General features: G+C 39.0%; 1 protein-coding gene across 1 annotated transcript in view; it reads left to right on the top strand.

Annotated features, from left to right (window-relative positions):
• LOC126356113 (phosphatidylinositide phosphatase SAC2) overlaps nt 1-23771 on the top strand; it is a 374100-nt gene that overhangs the window by 261134 nt on the left and 89195 nt on the right. The window contains exons 11-12 of the mRNA XM_050006814.1: nt 13954-14122; nt 14201-14272. Of these exons, the coding sequence (XP_049862771.1) occupies nt 13954-14122; nt 14201-14272 (241 nt within the window). The remainder of the gene's footprint in view (nt 1-13953; nt 14123-14200; nt 14273-23771) is intronic.

Consider the following 23771-nt stretch of genomic DNA (forward strand, 5'->3'; position numbering starts at 1 on the left):
CTAGTCAAATCAATTTTCATCTAACAATAAATAAAGAAAATCATTAAATCTTTGAAAAATAAAAGTTCTGTTGGAATAGATGACACCTCTAACAAGATATTAAAACAATGTGGAGCAGTTACAGTTGATGTTCTGAGTCTCGTCTGTAAATTGTCACTAACTCAAGCTATTTTCCCAGACTGGTTGAAAGTGCCATTGCCAATCCTCTCTACAAATAAAGGGACACCACAGATGTCAATAATTTCCAGCCAGTATCCTTGCTTACAACATTTTCAAAAATTGTCGAGAAAGTAGTGTACTCGTGTGGTTAGCCATCTCAACAGTAATGGGATTCTTAATCCAGGGTGTATACGGCCCTGGACAACCAGGGAATTTTTTCATCCGGGATAAAACTGGGAAAAACCAGAGAATTTTTTAGAATTCCTTGAATTTTCATTGTTTTTGTTTTCAGTTAAATTTTTGTAGTTTTGACTGCTAACAGCCGATACTCTAACAAAGGATATAACTGTATACTGCTACTGCAGAATAATACTGCAGCAATAATACATGAAAGAGAGAAAAAACAAACATTAAATTGCAAAGGAAATGCGCCATCTACAGCAACAAAACATAGTGCTCATACAAGTGTCTCCCGACAGCAAAATGTGCCAAAGGCTTTAGAAAGACTGCTGGCGCTTTCGTTTGGTAATTCACATCAACTTTGTTTTTAGATATATTTGACTTACCAAATGAAAGCGCTGGCAGGTCAATAGACACTCAAACAAACACAAACACACAAACAAAATTCAAGCTTTCACAACCAACAGTTGCTTCATCAGGAAAGAGGGAAGGAGAGGGAAAGGCAAAAGGATGTGGGTTTTAAGGGAGAGGGTAAGGAGTCATTCCAATCGCGGGAGTGGAAAGACTTACCTTAGGGGAAAAAAAGGACAGGTATACACTCGCGCTCACACATAAACATATCCATCCGCACATACACAGACACAAGCAGACATTTGTAAAGGCAAAGAGTTTGGACAGAGATGTCAGTTGAGGCGGAAGTACAGAGGCAAAGGTGTTGTTGAAGGACAGATGAAGTATGAGCAGTGGCAACTTGAAATTAGGGGAGGTTGAGGCCTGGCGGATAACGAGAAGAGAGGATGTACTGAAGGGCAAGTTCCCATCTCTGGAGTTCTGACAGGTTGGTGTTAGTGGGAAGTATCCAGATAACCCAGATGGTGTAACACTGTGCCAAGATGTGCTGGCCGTGCACCAAGGCATGTTTAGCCACAGGGTGATCCTCAAACCAACAAACACTGTCTGCCTGTGTCCATTCATGCAAGTTTTTATTTCATGTCCATGGGTTTTAACCCCTACTCTGAATTTTTCTTTTGTTTCCTTTACTGCTTTCTCAATATACAGATTGAATAACATCAGGGATAGGCTACAATCCTGCTCACTTCCTTCCCAACCACTGCTTCCCTTTCATGCCCTTCGACTCTTATAATTGCCATCTGGTTTCTGTACAAATTGCAAATAACCTTTCGCTACCTGTATTTTACCCTTGCCACCTTCAGAATTTGAAAGAGAGTATTCCAGTCAACAATATCAAAAGCTTTCTTAAAGTCTACAAATGCTAGAAACGTAGGTTTGCCTTTCCTTAATCTATGTTCTAAGATAAGTCATAAGGTCAGTACTGCCTCACGTGCTCCAACATTTCTAAGGAATCCAAACTGATCTTCCCCGATGTTGGCTTTTACCAGTTTTTCTATTCGTCTGTAAAGAATTCGCGTTAGTATTTTGCAGCTGTGACTTATTAAACTGATAGTTCGGTAATTTTCACATCTGTCGACACCTGCTTTCTTTTGGATTGGAATTATTATGTTCTTCTTGAAGTCTGAGGGTACTTCGCCTGTCTCATACATCTTGTTCACCAGATGGTAGAGTTTTGTGAGGACTGGCTCTCCCTAGGCTGTCAGTAGTTCTTATGGAATGTTGTCTACTCCAAGGGCCTTGTTTCAACTCAGAGCTTTCAGTGCGCTGTCAAACTCTTCATGCAGTTTCGTATCTCCCATTTCATCTTCATCTACATCCTCTTCCATTTCCATAATATAGTCCTCACGTGTACATCGCCCTTGTATACACCCTCTGTATATTCCTTCCACCATTTTGCTTTCCCTTCTTTGCTTAGAACTGGGTTGCCATCTGAGCTCTTGATATTCATACACGTGGTCCTCTTCTCTCCAAAGGTCTCTTTAATTTTCCTGTAGGCAGTATCTATCTTACCCCTAGTGAGATAAGCCTCTACATCCTTACATTTGTCCTCTAGCCATCCCTGCTTAGCCATTTTGCACTTCCTGTCGATCTCATTTTTGAGACGTTTGTATTCCTTTTTGCCTGCTTTATTTACTGCATTTTTATATTTTCTCCTTTCATCAATTAAATTCAATATTTCTTCTCTTACCCAAGGATTTCTACTAGCCCTCATCTTTTTACCTACTTGATCCTCTGCTGCCTTCACTACTTCATCCCTCAGAGTTACCCATTCTTCTTCTACTGTACTTCTTTCCCCCACTGCTGTGAATTGTTCCCTTATTCTATCCTTGAAACTCTGTACAACCTCTGGTTTAGTCAGTTTATCCAGGTCCCATCTCCTTAAATTCCCACCATTTTGCAGTTTCTTCAATTTTAATATGCAATTCATAACCAATAGATTGTAGTCAGAGTCCACATCTGCCACTGGAAATGTCTTAAAATTTAAAACCTGGTTCCTAAATCTCTGTTTTACCATTATGTAATCTATCTGATACCTTCTAGTATCTCCAGGGTTCTTCCATGTATACAACCTTCTTTCATGAATCTTGAACCAAGTATTGGCTATGATTAAGTTATGCTCTGTGCAAAATTCTACCAGGCAGCCTCCTCTTTCATTTCTTAGCCCCAATCCATATTCAACCACTACGTTTCCTTCTCTCCCTTTTCCTACTCTCGAATTCCGGTCACCCATGACTATTAAATTTTTGTCTTCCTTCACTATCTGAATAATTTCTTTTATCTCATCATATATTTCATCAATTTCTACATCATCTGCAGAGCTAGTTGGCATATAAACATGTTGTACTGTAGTAGGCATGGGCTTCGTGTGTTTCTTGGCCACAATAATGCCTTCCATATGCTGTTTGTAGTAGCTTACCCACACTCCTATATTTTTATTCATTATTAAACCTACTCCTGCATTACCCCTATTTGATTTTGTTTTTATAAGCCTGTATTCACCTGACCAAAAGTCTTGTTCCTCCTGCCACCGAACTTCACAATTCCCACTATATCTAACTTTAACCTATCCATTTCCCTTTTCAGATTTTCTAACCTACCTGCTCGATTAAGGGATCTAACATTCCACGCTCCAATCTGTAGAACGCCTGTTTTCTTTCTCCTGATAACAACGTCCTCTTGAGTAGTGCCTTCCCGGAGATCCGAATGGATGACTATTTTACCTCCAGAATATTTTACCCAAGAGGACGGCATCATCATTTAACCATACAGTAAAGCTGGATGCCCTTGGGAAAAATTATGGCTGTAGTTTCCCCTTGCTTTCAGCAGTTCGCAGTACCAGCACAGCAAGGCTGTTTTGGTTAGTGTTACAAGGCCAGATCAGTCAATCATCCAGACTGTTGCCCCTGCAACTACTGAAAAGGCTGCTGGCCTCTCAACAGACTCCCCTCCGTTGCGGTTGCACCTACAGTACGGCAAGCCATCTGTATTGCTGAGGCACACAAGCCTCCCCACCAATGGCAAGGTGAATGGTTTATGGAAGGGGGGGGGGGGGGGGGGGGGAAGAAAGGATATTGTGGAGACATGGCATAGCACAGCCTGGGAGATGTTTCTAGAATGAAATTTTCACTGTGTAGAGAAGTGTGTGCTGATATGAAACTTCCTGGCACATTAAAACTCGGTGCTGGACCGAGACTGAAACTCAGGACCTTTGCCTTTCGCGGGCAAGTGCTCTACCAACTGAGCTAACCAAGCACAACTCATGACCCGTCCTCACTGCTCTAATTCCGCCAGTATCTCATCTCCCTTTCCAAACTTCACAGCAGCTCTCCTGTAGACCTTGCAGAACTAGCACTCCTGGTAGAATGGATAATGCGGAGACTAGACCTTGAGTTCGAGTCTTGGTCCAGCACCAGTTTTTATCTCCAGGAAGTATTGTATCAGTGCACATGCTGCTGCAAAGTGAAAATTTCATTTTGGAAACATCACCCAGGCTTTGGCTAAGCGATGTTTCCATTATATCCTTTCGTCCAGGAGTGCTAGTTCTGCAAGGTTTGCAGGAGTACTACTGTGAAGTTTGGAAGGTAGGAGGTGAGGTACTGGCAGAATTAGAGCTGTGAGGATGGGTTGTGTGTAATGCTTGGGTAGCTCAGATGGTTGAGCATTTGCCCGTGAAAGGCAAAGGTCCCGATTTCGAGTTTCAGTCTGGCACACAGTTTTAATCTGCCAGGAAGTTTCATATCGGTACACTTGCTGCTGCAGAGTGAAAATTTCATTCCAGGACAACCATTAATTACATTTATTTGTTTACCTTCAAAATTTGAACTGATTGGACAAGTTTGATACATAAAAGTGTCAAGCATAAAACAGAACTCACAAAAAACGTGTTTTGCGCATAAAATCAAAACACAACAAGATTTTCCCAGATAGTTAAAACTTACCTGAGACGAGGGTCTGATACACTGGTGGACCAAATTTGAATCATCAGTCTTGCTCCAGACTGCAGTTATTTAAGGGTGGTTGTTTTTGCACATAATATCTGAACAAGGATCGCTGTTTTTGCCATAAAATTCAAACGGTGCTCTTACAAATGGTGCCATTAGATGAGCATTAATTAGAATTCTGTCGATCGATCTGTTTGGACAACTTGGTTTAAAATTAATAATATCAGTTTTGTTCTGTTTTTACTTTTATGTTCTCTCTTTCAAAGTGAGCTCTTGCTTTTTCAATGAAGTTACATATTTCTTGAACTAAGCTGGGCTTACTGTCTGCGTATCAGACACAGATGTATCATCTGCATACATAGTGATCAATTGCTTATTGTCAAGAGAACTTGGGAAATCAGTTACATAGCATATGAATAGGACTTGACCTAAAATGGAGGCCTGAGGAACAACAAAATGTGTATTTCTTATCCTTGACCACCTTCTCCCCAGTATTTCTTTATTAGAGTACATAATCTCCATGCACTGTTGTCTACCCTTTAATATGTTTCTAGCAATTGCAGTTAAATTCTGTAATGTAACTATGTGCTGGGAACTGACAATTTGTTCATCAGATTACCTTCCATTAGGAAAGTGGGTGCACGCAGTGACTGTTATGTGATTTATAGAGTGCAACAATCAGTCATCCTTTTTTTCTTCCAAATATACTTTGAATATTCAAAGAACTGTGACTGATGCCCGAACAACAGGGAACTAAAATGCAACATACATCAAGATTAAAAAATAGTGCATTGATAATGCCTAGGCACTAGCCGAAATCTGGATTTGCTTAATAAAATCTGAAAAAAAGATGACTGATTGTTGTGTTCTGTAATTTATAAGTGACAATTTGTTTACTGTAAGACAGACATGAATTTCTTTAATTTTTGTTTGTTGTGTGAATACATTAGCTATAAGGGTTCTATTATCTTGTGCAATGCAGGTAGGGAAATTTATGGCTGATACCATATTGCTAAAGACTAACATTACCTCTAGATCACTTTGCTTGTCAAATTCGTTCAAGAAGTTTAGATTAAAATCACCACATTTTTGCATGTTTTATTTCGCAAATCCAGATTTCTATGTGACAGACGGCAGAATAAACAGAATTTTTCATTAAAGTTTTCCACATACCCACTGTAACAGTCACATGTATTACATTTCCAAATATTAAATTATAGGCACATACTTCTGTTACTGATATGTACAGAATTTATTTATTTCTGCAGTCTCATATGTATAATCCTTTTTTATTTATCTGACAATTCCTTTAACCATTTTGAATGTGCATAAATATGCAGCTAGTTTTTAATAATTTACATTAAAATTTTCAGTGCTGATGTAAAATGGTGCATCAACTTCTGTCTGAATTATCAAATCTGTCCGTAAAACTGGTTGGATTCTTTTTAAAACTATCCAAACATTGCTGACAAATTTTATCTAGTATTTTAATTCAGCCAGTATTCGACAAATTGGTTGCCTACTCACTCAAAGCTTTCTCAAAATTAATTCATAGTCTAACAGACAATTTTTTTTCTTCTGAATTGTTTTTCATGTCAGCTATATCACAGTCTTCCAATACTATGTTGAACGCTTCCAGTGATGTGTTAATGTGTCATTGTAAATTTGTATCATCTGTCCTTTAGATTATTTATGAGAAACCTACATCCATTATAATTTAACCATCTATTTCTTAACTGTTTAAAATAAAGGACCAGAGCTCATATACACCTTCACCAAATTGAGGTAACCTTTAGTTGACTGCAAAAACACCCAGAATCAATAATTTTTGATGAGATGGTATTAGAGTTTATTCATTTAAACAACACAATGCCTAGTTTAAAGTACAAGATTGTAAATGAAAACTGTTAGCCAAATGAAACTAATAAGTTTTTTCCTTCTCATCCCATATGGTAAGACTTCTCTGATCCATAGTACTGAGCAACTTTTCTTTAAATCTTCCCATTTCCTTAACCACACCAGTCCTTTTCCTTCATCTCTGTTCCTTCCCCGTCAACCCTTCTGCCAGAAGAAGTAGCCACTGGCTATAACAGGTTGCACATGTCTGTCTAACTTTTATACACATGCTGGGGGGGGGGGGGGGAGAATAATAATAATAATAATAATAATAATAATAATAATAATAATAATAATAATAATAATAATAAGTACACCTGGAAAGACAATGTTGATTTGGATTTGATGACAGCGTGTGCCACCTGGTGGATGGTAGATGTACTGATAATTTCATTTTTGTCCGTGAGCAGGTAGCGTAATGGCATGGCTACGAGAGCACAATTAGTGTGTACCCTTCAATAGAAAATGCTCACAGCCAGAAGGCTCAGTGTGGTGCAGTTGTGTAAAGGTAGCAGGCAACCATGCCATGGAGATGCATTTGTGCTTCCACAACCAACTGATAGTTTGAAAGGGAGTTGGATTGTGGCCTTCTGAGTGGTGACATGGTGCTTTCAGAAAATTGCCACACAAGTTGGGCATGCTGTGTCAGTTGCACAAAGATGCTGGTATCAGTGGCCACATGAAACCAATACACAAGGTTCTGGATGTTTATGCAGTACAGACATTCAGCAGGATCATCAGTTTTGTTAGGGCAGCAGTAGCAGATTATATAGCTACCACAGCCCAGATCAGAAGGCGTGTGAGCCCAGACGTGTCAGCACAAACTGTTGCGAACTTTTACACAGGGTTGTAATGTTTTGGTGCTGTGCATGAAAATGGGTCAGTCAGAGTGAGTTTTTAACACTCTTTACTAAAATTTAACCTGTTTCCTTCTAACATCCACAATTTTGACATAATTCCTAAAGATTCCTGTTTTTAATGTCCAGCATAATACAGGGTGTCCATAAAATCCCTTTACAGATTCAAAATCTTGTTGCAATGGCAGTTGTTGAAATATTTTAATAACATTTCTTTTATTGTAATCAGTGTTTATAAAAGTTTTTTGACAGTGTTTAATAGATCTGTATATGGACACCTTTAGTTGCACAAGGCACATCAAGACGATAATCAATTTCTTGCAATGTTTGCTGTAGCACAGCATCATCAATGGTGGCAATGGTATTATAAATCCTTTGCTTCAAGTCAGCAATGTCCTGTATCTTTGTTTAATACACGATATCTTTTACATTCCCCCATAAAAAAATGTCCAAGGAAGTGATATCTGGCAAACACGGTGGCCTAGGAATTGGCTCATCCCTCCCAATCCATCTGCCTGGAAACGTTTAATTGAGGAACTAACGAATATGCAGTTCCCAATGAGGTGGTGCAACATCTTGCTGGAAAATGATAGTCGCTTGTAAGTCAGTCAGTTGTGGTGCTACATATTAGGTCAGAAGGTCAAGGTAAACATTGGTAGTAATTGTTGACACATTGAAGAAAAATGGTCCAATTATTTGGTTAAGAAAAATGGTCCAATTATTTGTTTGCACATAATTCCACACCACAAATTCACTTTTGGACAATCCCGGTGAAACTCCCTAGTCACATGGAGGTGTTCAGATCCCCAGATTCTCACATTATATCTGTTTAATGTCCCAGAAACATGAAAAGTTGCCTCATCACTGAAACAAACATTGTTAAGGAATGTTTCATCCTCTAAAAGGCATTTCCAGCATGTTGTCTGCTTTGGCTTGTCATTTGGCTTAAGTGTCTGTGACAGTTCCACTTAGTAAGTCTACAACCATAAGTTCTCGTAGAGGATCTTTGTACAGTTGAACATGGTAGCTCTAACTGTCTGGCAGCAGTGCGGATGCACTTGTAGGTGAACGAGTGAAGACGTTTAAAATGCAATCAGTGTTTTCCTCTTATGTTCTTGGTGGTCTGCTCCTCCCTTTATCCAAGACTGTCCTTTTCCCCATAAAATTTTTAGTACTATGCATGGATTGAAGGGCGCAGTGCTTACTTTGTTCTGCAGTTTTGTTGAGTCTGATCATCCAATTTCGTCTCAATAAACCAAGACACACATTGTGCCTTCTCTTGAGGAGTTGCCATTTTATAGAGGTTCAGTTCCTACCATCAACAGAGAAGCTGAAACACAAAACTTTGTGTATATAAAAACTTAGTCCCCCCCCCCCCCCTCCCAAAGAACCATGGACCTTGCCATTGGTGGGGCAGCTTGTGTGCCTCAGCGATACACATAGCCGTACGGTAAGTGCAACCCCAACGGAGGGGTATCTGTTGAGAGTACAGACAAATATGTGGTTCCTGAAGAGAGGCAGTAGCCTTTTCAGTTGTTGCAGGGGCAACAGTCTGGATGATTGGCTGATCTGGCCTTGTAACACTAACCAAAACGACCTTGCTGTGCTGGTACTGCAAACTGCTGAAAGCAAGGGGAAACTATGGCCGTAATTTTTCCCGAGTACATGCAGCTTTACTGTATGGATGATGGCGTCCACTTGCATAAAATATTCCGGAGGCAAAATAGTCCCCCATTCGGATCTCCAGGCGGGGACTTCTCAGGAGAACGTTGTTATCAGGAGAAAGAAAACCTTGGGAAGATCAGTTTGGATTCCATAGAAATGTTGGAACACATGAGGCAATACTGATCCTATGACTTATCTTAGAAAATAAATCAAGGAAAGGCAAGCCTATGTTTCTAGCATTTGTAGACTTAGAGAAAGCTATTGATATTGTTGACTGGAATACTCTCTTTCAAATTCTGAAGGTGGCTAGGGTAAAATACAGGGAGCGAAAGGCTATTTGCAATTTATACAGAAACCAGATGGCAGTTATGAGTTGAGGGGCATGAAAGGGAAGCAGTGGTTGGGAAGGGAGTGAGCAGGGTTGTAGCCTATCCCTGATGTTATTCAATCTGTATATTGAGCAAGCAGTAAAGGAAACAAAAGAAAAATTCAGAGTAGGAATTAAAATCCATGGAGAAGAACTAAAACTTTTGAGGTTTGCCGAATACATTGTGATTCTGTCAGAGACAGTAAAGGACCTTGCAGAGCAGCTGAACGGAATGGACAGCGTCTTGAAAGGAGGATATAAAATGGACATCAATAGAAGCAAAATGGAATGTAGTCGAATTAAATTGGGTGATGCTGCAGGAATTAGATTATGAAATGAGAGGCTTAAAGTAGTAAACGAGTTTTGCTATTTGGGGAGCAAAATGACTGATGATGGTCGAAGTAGAGAGGATATAAAATGTAGACTGGCAATGGCAAGGAAAGCGTTTCTGAAGAAGATAAATTTGTTAACATAGTGTATAGATTTAAGCATCAGGAAGTTGTTTCCGAAAGTATTTGTATGGAGTGTAGCCATGTATGGAAGCGAAATGTGGACGATAAATAGTTTAGACAAGAAGAGAATAGAAGTTTTTGAGATGTGGTGCTACAGAAGAATGCTGAAGATTAGATGGGTAGATCACAGTACTAATGAGGAGGTATTGAATAGAATTGGAGAGAAGAGAAATTTGTTGCACAACTTGACTAGAAGAAGGGATCGGTTGGTAGGGCATATTTTAAGGCATCAAGGGATCACCAATTTAGTATTGGAGGGCAGCGTGGATGGTAAAAATCGTAGAGGGAGACCAAGAGATACTAAACAGATTCATAAGGATGTAGGTTGCAGTAGGTACAGGGAGATGAAGAAGTTTACACAGGATAGGGTAGCATGGAGAGTTGCATCAAACCAGTCTAAGGATTGAAGACCACAACAACAACTAGAACAACAACAACAACAACAACAAAAACTTTAGTAAACATTGATTACAATAAAAGAATTTTTGTTAAAATATTTCATCACCTGCCATTTTAATAAAATTTTGAATTTGTAAAGGGGCTTTATAAGTACACAAACACACCAGTCATTTAAGTATGAATTTGAAGTGAAATTTGTGTGTGTCATCATTACGAGATTATTTCAAATCAGCCTAATAATGACAACTTCATCAAGATCATATGGGAATGACCCTGGTGTGTGTGGTTTTTTTTCTTTTTTTTTAAACAGCTGATGCTCTCTGATTTTCAAAAGCTGGAGAGAAAACATAACCTTATGTGACCAAAAAGCATATCTATCTGATTTTGGTATAAAGTTAGGGGACTAGGAAAAAACTTTTGCACCACATACAGTTTGTCATACATGCATTGCATGTTTGAGGAAATGGACACAATACAAGCAGGTATCGTTACCATTTGAGACTCCGGTTGTATGGATTAAAACCATGAAGATGACTGCTTTTTTTGTATCGTGAAAGTTGGCTGGTGTAACAAGAACATTATGAAAGGAATTGTTTACCTAAATGTAAAATCGGCCTCAAAACACGTACCGTATGGTCTAACACTTCAGTGCCTTAACTGCCCACTATTTTAGAATCATCATCATCATCATCATCATCATTGTGAAACATCAGATCCTGATTATGACTCTACACCCACAAAAGGACAACCAGAGCAGTTAACACAAGAAGAACTGTAAGACTTGTTAAGGGATCTGGCTCTCTCAAAAGAAGCACTACAGGTTTTGGTGTCTTGATTAAAGGAAAAGCGTTTGCTTACCCCAGGCTTAACATTCTTCTGGTTTCAATCAAGAGAATCAGAATTTCATGAGTATTTCACTGCAGAAGGCTCTCTTGTTTATTGTAATAATATTGAAGGTGTATTATCAAGATACTGTTACATACAAAATGTATGAATGGAGGCTATTTCTAGAGTCTAACACAAAAAAAACCCTCAAGACCATACGTCTACACACTGGAGATAAATATGGCTCAGCACCAGTAGCATATTCTGTGCACTTAAAAGAAACCTAAGATAACAGGGAGATGCTGCTGAAGGCATTAAACTATTCAAAACACTAAAGGGTTGTATGGGGAGATCTGAAAGTAATAGGAATGCTCCTGAGACAACAGTCAGGCTTTATGAAGTTTCCTTGTTTCCTTTGCCTCTGGGACATTCGTGCCCAGGAATCGCATTGGAGTAGAATAGAATGGCCTACCAGAACAACAGTGAATCCTGAGGAGAAAAATGTGATAAGAAATTCTTTGGTGAAATGAGAGGAAATCATCGTGCCACCTCTTCATATTTGGGAATCGTGAAACGTTTTGTCAAAGCATTGCGTAAAGGTGGTGATCGTTTTAAGTTTATAAGTTCCAAATTTTCTTTTCTTTGTGAAACTAAACTTAAAAAAGGAATATTTGTGGGGCCGAAAATTTGAAGTTTGATGAATTATGAAGTATTTGAAAATATACTAACTCAGGAAAAATGACTGGATTGTACAGGATTTAAAAATGTGGTTGACAGTTTTTTAGACTAGGAAACACTCAGATTTAAAAGCCATGGTGGAAACTATATTGATAAATCAGAAAAATTTAGCATGCAAATGAGCCCTAAAATCCATTTTCTTCATAGTCATCTTGACTTTTTCCCTGACAGTCTTGGATATGTTAGCAAATAACATGGAGAAATGGTTTATCTGTACATGTCAGAAATAGACTCATGGTATCAAGGCAGATGGGATGAAGGGATGATGGTTGACTACTGTTGGTCTCTAGAAACAGGTAATGTGGGGATACAGCATAGAAGAAAATCTCTAAGACAAAATTTCATTGTGAAGAGGAAGTCATTCTACAAAAAGTACAGTGTCCCTGTAAGACCTGGAATATATTGAAATTAAATTGTGATTAGGTCTATGAACAAATAAGTGCTGTTTGATATTATTTGCTGCATACATTTGTAAACAGTTCAAAGTTACTAGTAGAGCTGAAAGTGTCTTTATTAAAATATTTTGATATTGTATAAATGTGACAATCCTTTATAGTGTTACTACAGTTTTCTCATAAGTGATAGCCAATATCTGACTTCATATTCTTCAACAGAGGCCAGCAGTTAATAAAAAAAATTTCTTTCAGAACTAAAAGCCTTGAATAAAAATTTAATTTCGCCATCCTGTGTTATTAGCAGTGGGACTATGGGCATGTATGCCTATAGCCCGTCTTTCACTCATGCCACACTGTCAATATGTGCAGCTCGACTGGTGCTGTCAGAGGATCAGTTGGAAGATGGAATGGGGCTCTGTAGTTTTCACTGATGAAAGTAAGTTCTGCCTGCATGCAAGTGCTGGCCTTTTGTGCATACGACATGGACCTGGTGAATGCTGTATCATAGAGTGCATTCGTCCAAGACACACTGACCCCCAACCCGGGTTTTATGGTGTGGGGTGTGACTACAACTCCCCTTCACCTTTGGGGTTTCTTGAGAGGATGCTAATGAGTGCTCAGTATGTGCAGAACGTTGTTAGACATCTTCTTTCGCCATTCTTGGGGCAGGAAGTTAACATGTTATTCCAACAGGATAATTCTTGCACACACTGCCTGTGAAACTCAACATGCTTTGCAATATGTGCAGCAACTTCCCTGGCCAGCACAATCTCCAGGCTTGTCTCCAGTTAGGCTCATTCAGGACAGGATGGAGTGCCAAGTGATTCGTGTGACTTGTCAACCAACAACTCTTCAGAACTACACGAATAGGTGAAGCAGGCGTGGCATAACATATCGCAAGACAGTATGTTCTATCTGTACAATCGACTGGATGCCAGAGTCAGTGCCTCCATTGCTGTTTGTTGAGGCTACACCACACAAAGGTGTTTCAGCATGGGTCGATACCTCGTACCTCATAACCACTTGTGCTATTGATCTGTAAATGTAATCATTTCATGTACTCCATATGCACTGTTGAAACAATAAATCTTGAGTGAACGGGAAACCTCTAGAAGAACATACTATTTTTTCCCAGCAGTGTTTGTGTTTCCTTCTGCTACCTTTTGGTGAACAGACTTTTTTATCTATCCAGTTATATTTCTTCAACATAACAAAAACAAAATGTCATTGCTGTCAGTGTCATCCCTGGTGGGGCTGAAAAATTTTAACTTAGCCCTTGCATAAACATAAATTTTGTTCATTTTCACACCCAAATTGTTTTTCAGGACCAAATGCTTCTTGCAGTCAAATAACATTCTGTGAAATATTGCATTCATGTTTTAAATTAAAACATAGCACTGGTGAACAGAAACACTATTTTTAGTTGTATGTTGTGAGTTTTGTTTATCTACTTAATTTTTAGAACAGTTCTCAATTAGTAGAAATTCTTTGATAGAATCTTCTTTGCCAGGTCCACCATGAAAAACCATGAGGCTACAATAAATTGTAATATATATGGTAGAGTGTTACAATGATAGAATATTTATGCATTTATGACTTTTTCAGGTAACATTGTGTCAGATGATGTGTTTTCTCAAGAGAAGGCTGTTGATGAAGAAGATGTAGCCTTAACAGCTGAGCATGTGAAATTGCTTATTGAAGATTGTAAAAAAATGTTGATAAGTGATTCTGAGATCATTCTTGGGGCATGGGGCCTTATAGATGCAGACCCAGTGTAGGTATATAGTTAATATACTTTTGCTCTTTACATTTTCTTGGGAACTTAACTCTATGGCTTGTATTTGGGTTGCAGGTCAGGAGATCCTACAGAAACTGAAATGGATTCTATCTTGATCCTTACACGGGACTCTTATTATGTTGCTGAGTAAGTTCTTTAAGTATGAATATTTTTAGGTAAATAGAGAAATATGATCAGTGATAATTTATCTGTAGTATATGTTTTTATGTAAATAATCAGACTGTGTATCAAGACTAGTTTAGCACCTGCTGCTTTGCTCGTGTAGACTGTACAGGCAGCAGAATTTTTTTTTTTTTTTTTGTATTTGTTTAGTCAAATTTTTATGTTGTTCACAAATTGCAACACCTTCTAAGCTTTTCATGCTAATTAAGCCCATATAAACATGACCTTTTCTGAATGTACTCCTGGCTTAAAAGTGATTCTGGTAATTGGAGTCGAAAGTTTTTGTTAATCATGTCTTTTGTGTTCTTATCGAGATATTTCCATAGCAACTTTCATCCCTGAGCAAATGTTTCTTCATGTCTAGCTGAGAAGTGAAATAACATTTTCATAAATCTAACTTTAAAATTTCTTTAATGTAATGAAATATTTAAAAAAAAAAATTCATCCCCTATTGGGTGCTGTCTCTTAGGAGTTGAATTTCCAGGAACGCAAAACACTTCCTTTTTTTATTTCTGATGGAGAAGTCAAATACCAGTTGTCATAAATGTAGCCTGAAAAATCCTTTAGTACTTCTTTAGTAATTATTTATTTAAAAAAAAGCTTTCACCACTATTCTACCCCTTAGTAGTTGAGTTTTCAAAAATGCTGAAATGTATTTTTTATTTTGTGACAGAGAAACCAAACATCAGTTTTTGTAGTTCTAGCTTCAGAATATCCTTAACAGTGACATACTGTCAAAAGGCCTTTCCTGCCCCACTTTATCCCTTTAGTAGTGAACAATCCTTATTAAATAATGCCTGCAGTATAAAATTGACACCCTCGCCAAACTTCAAGTTTCTATCCTTAGCTGTTTGGGCTGGGTGATGATTAGTCAGGGATTCAGTCTGACCCTGTTTCACCCCCATAGGGTTGAATTTCCAAAAACAGTGAAACATATATTTTTTTTATCTCTAACTGAGAAGCCAAACACCAATTTTCAAAGATTTAGCTTTAAAGATGCTATCACAATGAAATATTTCCATAAAACGTTTCACCTCCCATTTCACCCCTTTTGTGGTTGAACTTCCAAAGACAGTGAAATGCTAATGTTTTATTTGTAACAGAGAAGACAGATACAAATTTTCATAGATTTATCTTCAAAAATGTTTACAGAATAAAATATGTCTGCAAAAATTTTATTTCAAATTAAGAAGCTGAATTTAAGCTTTCATAGATTTAGCTTTAAAAATGTTTCCATAATAAAATATTTTCATGAAACATCTCATCCCCTATTTCACCGCCTTACAGTTCAATTTCCAAAAACACTGAAATACAGTTTTCTTTTTTATTTATTTATTTATTTATTTTTTATTTGTAACCAAGAAGTCGAATACCAATGTTCATTGACGTACCTTTAACAATGCTGTATGATGTAATTTAAAAAAAAAAAGCTTTCATCAATTATGTCATCCCCAAACGGATAAATTCTCAAAATGCTGAGACACAATTTCTTTATTTCTGATCAAGAAATATAATAACAATTTTCATAAGTGTAGCTACAAATTTGGCTTAATAATGACATTTTTCAAACAAGCCCGTCATCGCCTATTTTACCCTCCTAGGGTTGGAATTTCAAAAAATTCCTCTGTAAACGACACCTACAGTATAAGATCCACACTTATCCAAATTTCACAGTTCTATCTTTAGCAGTTTTGGCTGGGCAATGATGAGTCAGTCAGTCAGTCAGTCAGTCAGTCAGTCAGTCAGTCAGTCAGTACATTGCCTTTTATATAGAAGAGATTGTTTGTTGGTTTATATTGCAGTCTGAAAACTAATGCTAAACTTTCATCATTAATCTTATCAAATAGTGCAAACATTATGAAATACAAATTCAAATGAATCTACATACTCTGAAATCTTGGAACATGTGCTTAATGGTAATAGTGTATAGTAATACTAGCTGCTTAAAGAAGCATATTATTTAAATACTGAATTATGACCACTTGCGTACAATGCTTGTACACATTTTTCCATAAGTATCTCAAGTGCCTTGCAGGACTGAGATGTGTGTAGACCTCTTGCAATGACAGAAATGTTTACAATGTTACACAGACTATGTATCATGAATAGTTTCTATGTAATGTAATGTAATCTAATTTTGAATGGAAGTAACTTCAATTTTGTAATTTAGTTACCACATGTTTTACGATCACCCTGTTCCTTTCTCTTTAAACAGATTAGGTGCTGATGAGTTTGAAACCATTTACAATATCATTTTCACACCGTGAGGTTGAAAAATAAAGAAATTTGATTTACCAAGTTCTTTTAACACTCTACAGGTTGAATGTACGTAGCAGCTAGGTGAGATTCCCTCTAGAAAGATATGCTTTCAGTTAGCCAAAAGTGCAACAACAATTCATTCTGTTTTAGGGGCTTGCAATAGCTGTACATTTTACGGCTGGCATAAAAGCTCCAAGTTACTGCCACATAAATATACTGCACGTAGATGCTTCAGGCTGATAACATACATAGCCATGGCTGTCTATGGAGTGAAAAGTGTTAATCACACCAGCAGATAAAGAAATAAAGATCAGTGTTAGCATGTGATGGTATGATTGTTCCTTTACAGCAGCCTTCAACACCTATAGCTGTATCTGAGAAAAACACTCTTTAAAAACTAAGTAAAGAATAAGTAAAATATGCATTTTAAAGGTTCACTGACTAGTGCTCCACACATGGCTCTGATCTTAAAGGGTTATTTGTTTGGTTGGTCTGGTGATGGATGCCAAAGAATTGGTGGGTTCTAAGACTGAGAGCAAAAACAGTGAGATGCACACATGGTGTTTAAGTAACGCTCTTGTACTCTACTTGAGTAACAGCAAGTGTCGAATACAATCTATTGCATGTGCTCATGATAGGCCAATTCATCACACATAGTAACAACAGAGGCTACTGATAATGCTTTGAGTACACAGGCAGAGCTCCAGCTAATAGCCAAAGACTATCCTAGAGCAGAGCAACCTCCTGTAAGTTGGCTCCATGGTGGTCGTGACTGTGAAGCAGAGTAGGGTGTTGTGGAGCCAGCCGCAGATAGACAGTGCAGTTGCATGGGTTCCTGCCAGCTTTTAGACGTGGACTGCACCACATGGTATCGATAGCATGCAGTAGAACAGTATTTACATCAAAAAGTTGTATGAGCAAGTGTGTTACGTGAAAATAAGATGTCACAGATGAATGACACCATGAAAAGTTGACTACATCTGAAGATGCAAGGAAGGGGAGGGAGGGTGGCACCTAAAATTTCTGCATAGGGTGGCAAAATTTCTGAAGCAGACCCTGATTGTTGAGCATCTCCCAGGCTGAATTTTCATTTTAGTGATATATGTGGTCGTCATGTTGTCGTTTGATGTCTATCATGTTTGGTTGAGAATGTGGAATGAATAGGGAAAACAGCTTTGTAGTGCAGGTGCTGACCAGCAATAGACACAAGCACATGAAATCTGTCTGCGCACTGAAACTTCCCTCCTAATTAAGCCCATCAACCACAAAAAATACTTCCAACTTGTTTGCCACCACTTGTCCACCCAAAAAAATCCCATATATACATCCTTATCACCCATAAATGGTGTTGCTGAACTGTATCTTCACCAATATGCTGTAGGCATTGTCAGGCAGAAACATATCTCTCATGTCATTTTTCTCTGTTACTCACATTTAAAAGACACCGCATAATAAAGTATAGAAGAGTAGCTCTCTAATTGTACCACTATCACCTCAGGCTTGTACAGTTAATCACATCACCATGGTTGATGGTGACTACCTTCCGTCGTTCTCTGAAATAGGGACTATCCTCTCCAAAATCATTACCATTTCTCTTTAACTTGCACTTGTCAGCCTGCCCAAACCACAAAATGTGCTGCCCCACTCCTTTGTCATCCCTGCTCCCAATATTATTGCCATATGGATCATATCTGTGAGAATTATCCAAAAGAATGATTTGTTCATTGTATTTAGCCAACACATCTGATCCAAGCCCTGTCAATGATTCAGCCTATCCCATTAGATACACTACTTTTTTTTAATTACACAACTAAAGCTGTCTATCCAACATAACTGATGGCCCCACAACCTCCTGGTTCCAATTTCCACTAATATATTGATACATTCTATCTTTCCCTTTCTGTCCTCCATCTCATAGTTAGATATATTCATCTACATCATGAACATGACAAGCTGGGACAGTTCCTGCAACATATCAACAACATCCAGAATCACATAAGCTAATGATGAAAGTAGAGGAGGACAGTTCCTCAATGTTCCTGGACATCCTTGTCCATCGGAAATGCAATAAGTTCCTTGGTCACAACATTTCCTGCAAGCCCACTCACATGGATCAGTATCTGCACCGCATCAGTTACCACCACCCAGCACGGAAACCTTGGTGCGTCGAGCTGAAACCATCTCGGATGGCAAAAATCCATCAAAGGAACTGTACCCCTTACATAAAGTTTTCAAGTAAAATGGTTACAATAACAGACAAATTTCACAGGCTGTTTCGTCAAAGCCATGAAAGCAGGACACCTATTAGGACACAAAGAATATTATGTTTTTAGCATTTTGTGGCTCAATGATAGGGAAGTTTAGCTGGCTTTTGAAAAGACATAAAATCTACACAATCTTCAGGTCCCTAGCAAAGATCTGGAAGCTAATGAAGCTTGTGAAAGATGATATAGGTCTCAGAATACCTTGGATGTACAAAATACCATGTGGGTGTCAGCAGTTCATGTCAGTAAGACTGACCGTGCTATAGAACAGTGCCGCATAGAACATAAAAGTTGTTTCTGCCTTCACTCTCCCGAAAAATCAGCAGCAGCAGAAGATGCAGTGGAAAAGGGACACCGAATTGTATTCAACGAGACTTCTATTATTAAGTGGACTAACAACATTTGGGATAGTGTAAGAAATGAAGCAACGCGCAGCTGAGTACAGCGCAGGATCCTGTGCTTGGGGAGTTGAGGCTGTGCAGCAGTCGTGCGACCAAAACATTACCATACGTGGTATGGGACTGAGCACCAGTGATGTCACTGGCGACACGGTGGCTACATAAGTGCAGCGGTGATCTCCACGTGACAGCTGATCATTTGACAATGGCAGATGAGATCTCTGCAGAAAGCTTGTGAGCAGTTAATCGCCTGATGCAGCATGAAACCCGAGAATATTTTAATAATGGATATCACTGCAAGAGCATACATTAGTACATACTTCTCATAGCATTATCAAGAATTTTCATAGTATCTTTGTGGCTGTCTTGTATGTTTCCATTATTTCATCAAACTTCTTGTCAGTGTAACTAGTAAATTCTGCTAATTTGTTGTTAATTTTTCATATTTTCTTGGTAGTTTCTTCCAATTTACTGTTAGTTTTCATAGAATATTCTTCTATTTTATTGTTAGCTGACTCATTAATATACCTCATATTAGCAAATTCACTCTTATTTAGGTCAACTGAGGCTAATCTATCCTCTCCCCCCCCCCTTTTTTTAAATTTGATCTAGTGCATATCCCTGGTGTACTCCTGACAATACCCTTGTCTCTGATGAACACTCGCTGTTTAGGACAATTACTTAAGAAGTCTTCAAGCCACTCACATATATGGAAACCAGTTCCATATGCTCTTATCTTTGTTAACAGTCTGCATTGGGGCATTGTGTCAAATGCTTTTCAGAAATCTAGAAATTTGGCATCTTTGTGCTGTCCTTCATCCATAGCTTGCAGGATATCATGCAAGAAAAGGCCAGTTGAGTTTTGCACAAGCAATGCTTGCTAAAACCATGCTGATCCATGGACAGAAGCTTCTCAGTTTCAAGGAAGTTTATTGTATTCAGACTCGGAATATGTTCATGAAATCTGCAACAAACCAACATTAAGAATATTCGTTTGTAATTCAGCAGGGTTGTTTTTTTACCCATCTTATATACAGGAGTCACCTGCACTTTTTCAAGTTACTTGGGACTTTGCTCTTGGTGAGAGATTCCTGATAAATACAAACTAAGTAATGAGCTAGTGCCATAGAGCTCTGTTTGTAAAACTGATTTGGGATCCCATCTGGGACTGGTGATTTATTTGTCTTTAACTCCTTCAGTTGTTCCTCAAAGCCAGGGATGCTACAGGCTTGATGATGGTATAAAAAATTGATTAAACCGGGAAATGTAGCACGAAAATGTTTTCTGTAGATAATTTGCTGAAGACACCCTTTTCTATTTTATCTCTGGAGGAGAAATTGAGATTTAAAGTGTTAGGGAGATGTACTCCAAATGTAAATCTAATAACAGAGGGGCTTGGAATGGAACTTAATGATTTGGCTTATGTAACACTGAAAACTTTGAAATACTTGCAAATTATTTTGATCAGCTTCTTAACTGTTCAGAACCAACCATAAGCTTGAATAACCAACCACTCATGAGAATCTAGATGATTTACCCCCAAATGTCGAAGAAGCCATTAAACCCTTATAAAGCCACTGGAGAATACAGTTACACAAAAACTTTTGAAATGGTCCCTACCAAAATTAAAAAATTAGCTAAAATTAATGTTTGAGAAAACTTGGGAAACAGAAAAGCCCCCAGAAGAGTGGAAGGTGGTCTTGTTAAATCCACTATGTAAAAGGCATTAAATGAGTTGTAGACTACTACAGGCAAATTTCTGATTACTGAATTCAAAAGATGTTTGTTGATTTATAAAAGGCTGTTGATTCTGTCGACAGGAACAGTAGATAAAATAAAACTAGATGCGTATTGGAGGTTGATACCCTTTTCAGGTTCTTAGAATATTTTGCTGAAGTGGGCCATATGAAAAGGTAAAATGCTCTCTAAAAGTTTATGAACTAAGTATGAGCGATTTTTGAGGTGCTCCTATTGTGATGGTATGGTGGCTGAGTGGTCTTATGCACTGAGTGGTAATTCATGGACACAGGTTCAATGCCCATTGCTTCAACATTTTGCTCTTTTATTTCTGTGCCCCCCCCCCCCCATTTTCAAACCTCCATTAATTATAAAGTTTAAATCTAGTTAAATATTTCAGTTTTGTATGTAAAATTAATGTATTCATTTTATTTATGATTACTACTCTTGTAAGTCAAAGTCTACAGGACATCAAATTGTTATAACAGTACACAAGCAACCATTGATAGTATTGTTGTGTATTGTTGTATTAAAGCTCCAATGACCAATAGTCTGCTCCTTATATTTGCTGAGCCAAAAGTGAACTTCAGTAACTAATATTTAATAAAGAAGACACATTAAGCTGCAGACAGGCACAATTATAAGACACTTACATAAAGCTTTTGGCCACAGCCTTCATAGGCAAAAGAGAAATACACAAACCAGTCATACACGCAAGCAAACACACCTCATGCATACATGACTGGAATCTCACACCAGAATGCAACTATCACATGGTAAGCAAGCAGCAGTTTGGAGAGGCTGGGAGAGAGGAAGGATGTACAGGTGGGGAGAGAGATGAATGCTGTCTGGTGGTCTGACAAGGACTAGAACGCTATCAGGGGCAGCAGCATCAGGAGATAGTGAGGCAGGGAGGTGGGGGAAACAGGAACAAAAAATGAGAGGAGTGGGGAAAGATGCATTGGCAGATGCTGGTGAATAAAAGGGGTGAAACAAGAATGGGGAGGAGATGACAGGACAGAGGGGGCAGAAACTGTTTGGTGGAAAAGCTGGTGGTAGAGGGAAGGCTCCAGATGGCTCAGGTAGTGAAGCAGCCATAGAAATCAAGTGTGTTATGTTCAGCTGCATGTTGTGCCACTGGGTTGTCTACTCTGCTCTTGGCCACAATTTGGTGGTGGCCAGTTATTCTGGTGGACAGCTGGTTGGTAGTTGTCTTGCACCTAGGCCTTCCACAGGGATATGATCCTTGTAGCAAGGAGTTGGGAGTGGTATAGGGATGGAGTAGGGTGTTGTGAAGGTTGGATGGGTGACAGAACACTCTTTCCTTCACAACTGCATCATTTTCTCTCCCACCTACTTCACGAGGTCCTCCTCAACCTAGTGTGCCACCTTCCTGGATGTTGACCACCTCCTCTTGGAAGGTGCCATCTACACATCTGTCCACATTAAACCCACTACCCACCAACAGCTCATGCATTTCAACAGCTGTCATCCCTTTCATACAAAAAAAAAAAAAAAATCCCTCCCTTACAGCAAGGCCACCTGGGGATGGCATATCTGCAGTGACAAGAACTCTCTTGATCAGTATGCTGAGGGTCTTACCAAGGCCTTCACAGACAAGCACTATCCCCAAGACCAAGTCTGCAAACAGATCTCCCATAAGAACTGTCCCCTTCATCACCCATTACCACACCGGACTGGAACCACTGAACCACATCTTTCATCAGGGCTTTGATTTCCCATCATCATGCCCTGAAATGAGGGACGTCTTACCCAAGATACTTCCCATCCCCCCTAAACTGGTGTTCCATCACCCGCCCAATCTCTACAACATCCTAATCTATCTCTATGCCATTCCCAATACCAACCCCTTACCACAAGGATCGTAAACCTGTGAAAGTCTGAGGTGTAAGACCTGCCCAATCCACCCACCAAACACTTCCTATTCAAGCACTGTCTCAGGGTTATCCTACCCCATTAGAGGCCAGGCCACCTGTGGAAGCATCCATGTCATTTACCAGCTCTGTTACAGTCATTGCACAACTTTTTATATTGGTATGACTACCAACCAGCTGTCCAACAGGATGACTGGCCACTGCCGGTCTGTGGCCAAGAGCAAAATAGACCACCCTATGGCACAAGATGCAGCGGAACATAACGTACTTGATTTCAATAGCTGCTTCACTACTTGAGTATCTGGATCGTTCCCTCTACCACCAACTTTTCTGAACTGCATACATGGGAGTTAAGTTTACAACATATTCTCTGCTCCCATGATTACCCCTTCCACAATCTATAGTAGCATACTGTCCGCACACCCTCCCCAACAGGTTCCATCCCCCCTCTGTCCTATCATCTCCTTCCCATTCTCCTCTCCCACCCAGTTTATTTGCAGCCCTCTGCCAATGCACCTGCCTGTCTTTCCCCACTCCTCTTGTGTTTTCTCCTGTTTTTCCCCATCTCCCTGCCCCACAACCTCCTGACACTGTGCCTGTTTGCCTTCTAGTCCCTGCAGGCTCCACCAGACAGTGTTTGTCTCTCTCCCCACCCATACACTACTACCCCTTCCCCCTCCACCAGATAGTGTTTGTCTCTCTCCCCACCCATACACTACTACCCTTTCCAGGGTGCTTCTTGCATCTCACGTGATAGCTGTATTCCAATCCAAACTGCTGGCGTTGGCACTCGTGTACATGAGGTTTGCTTGCTTGTATGTATGAATGGTGTGTGTTTCTCTTTTGCTGATGAAGGCTATGGCTGAAAGTTTTATTTAAGTTTCCTTTAATTGTGCCTGTCTGCAACTTA

Source organism: Schistocerca gregaria, chromosome 3 (assembly GCF_023897955.1).
Source record: "Schistocerca gregaria isolate iqSchGreg1 chromosome 3, iqSchGreg1.2, whole genome shotgun sequence".
In the NCBI taxonomy this organism is placed as follows: Eukaryota; Metazoa; Arthropoda; class Insecta; order Orthoptera; family Acrididae; genus Schistocerca; species Schistocerca gregaria.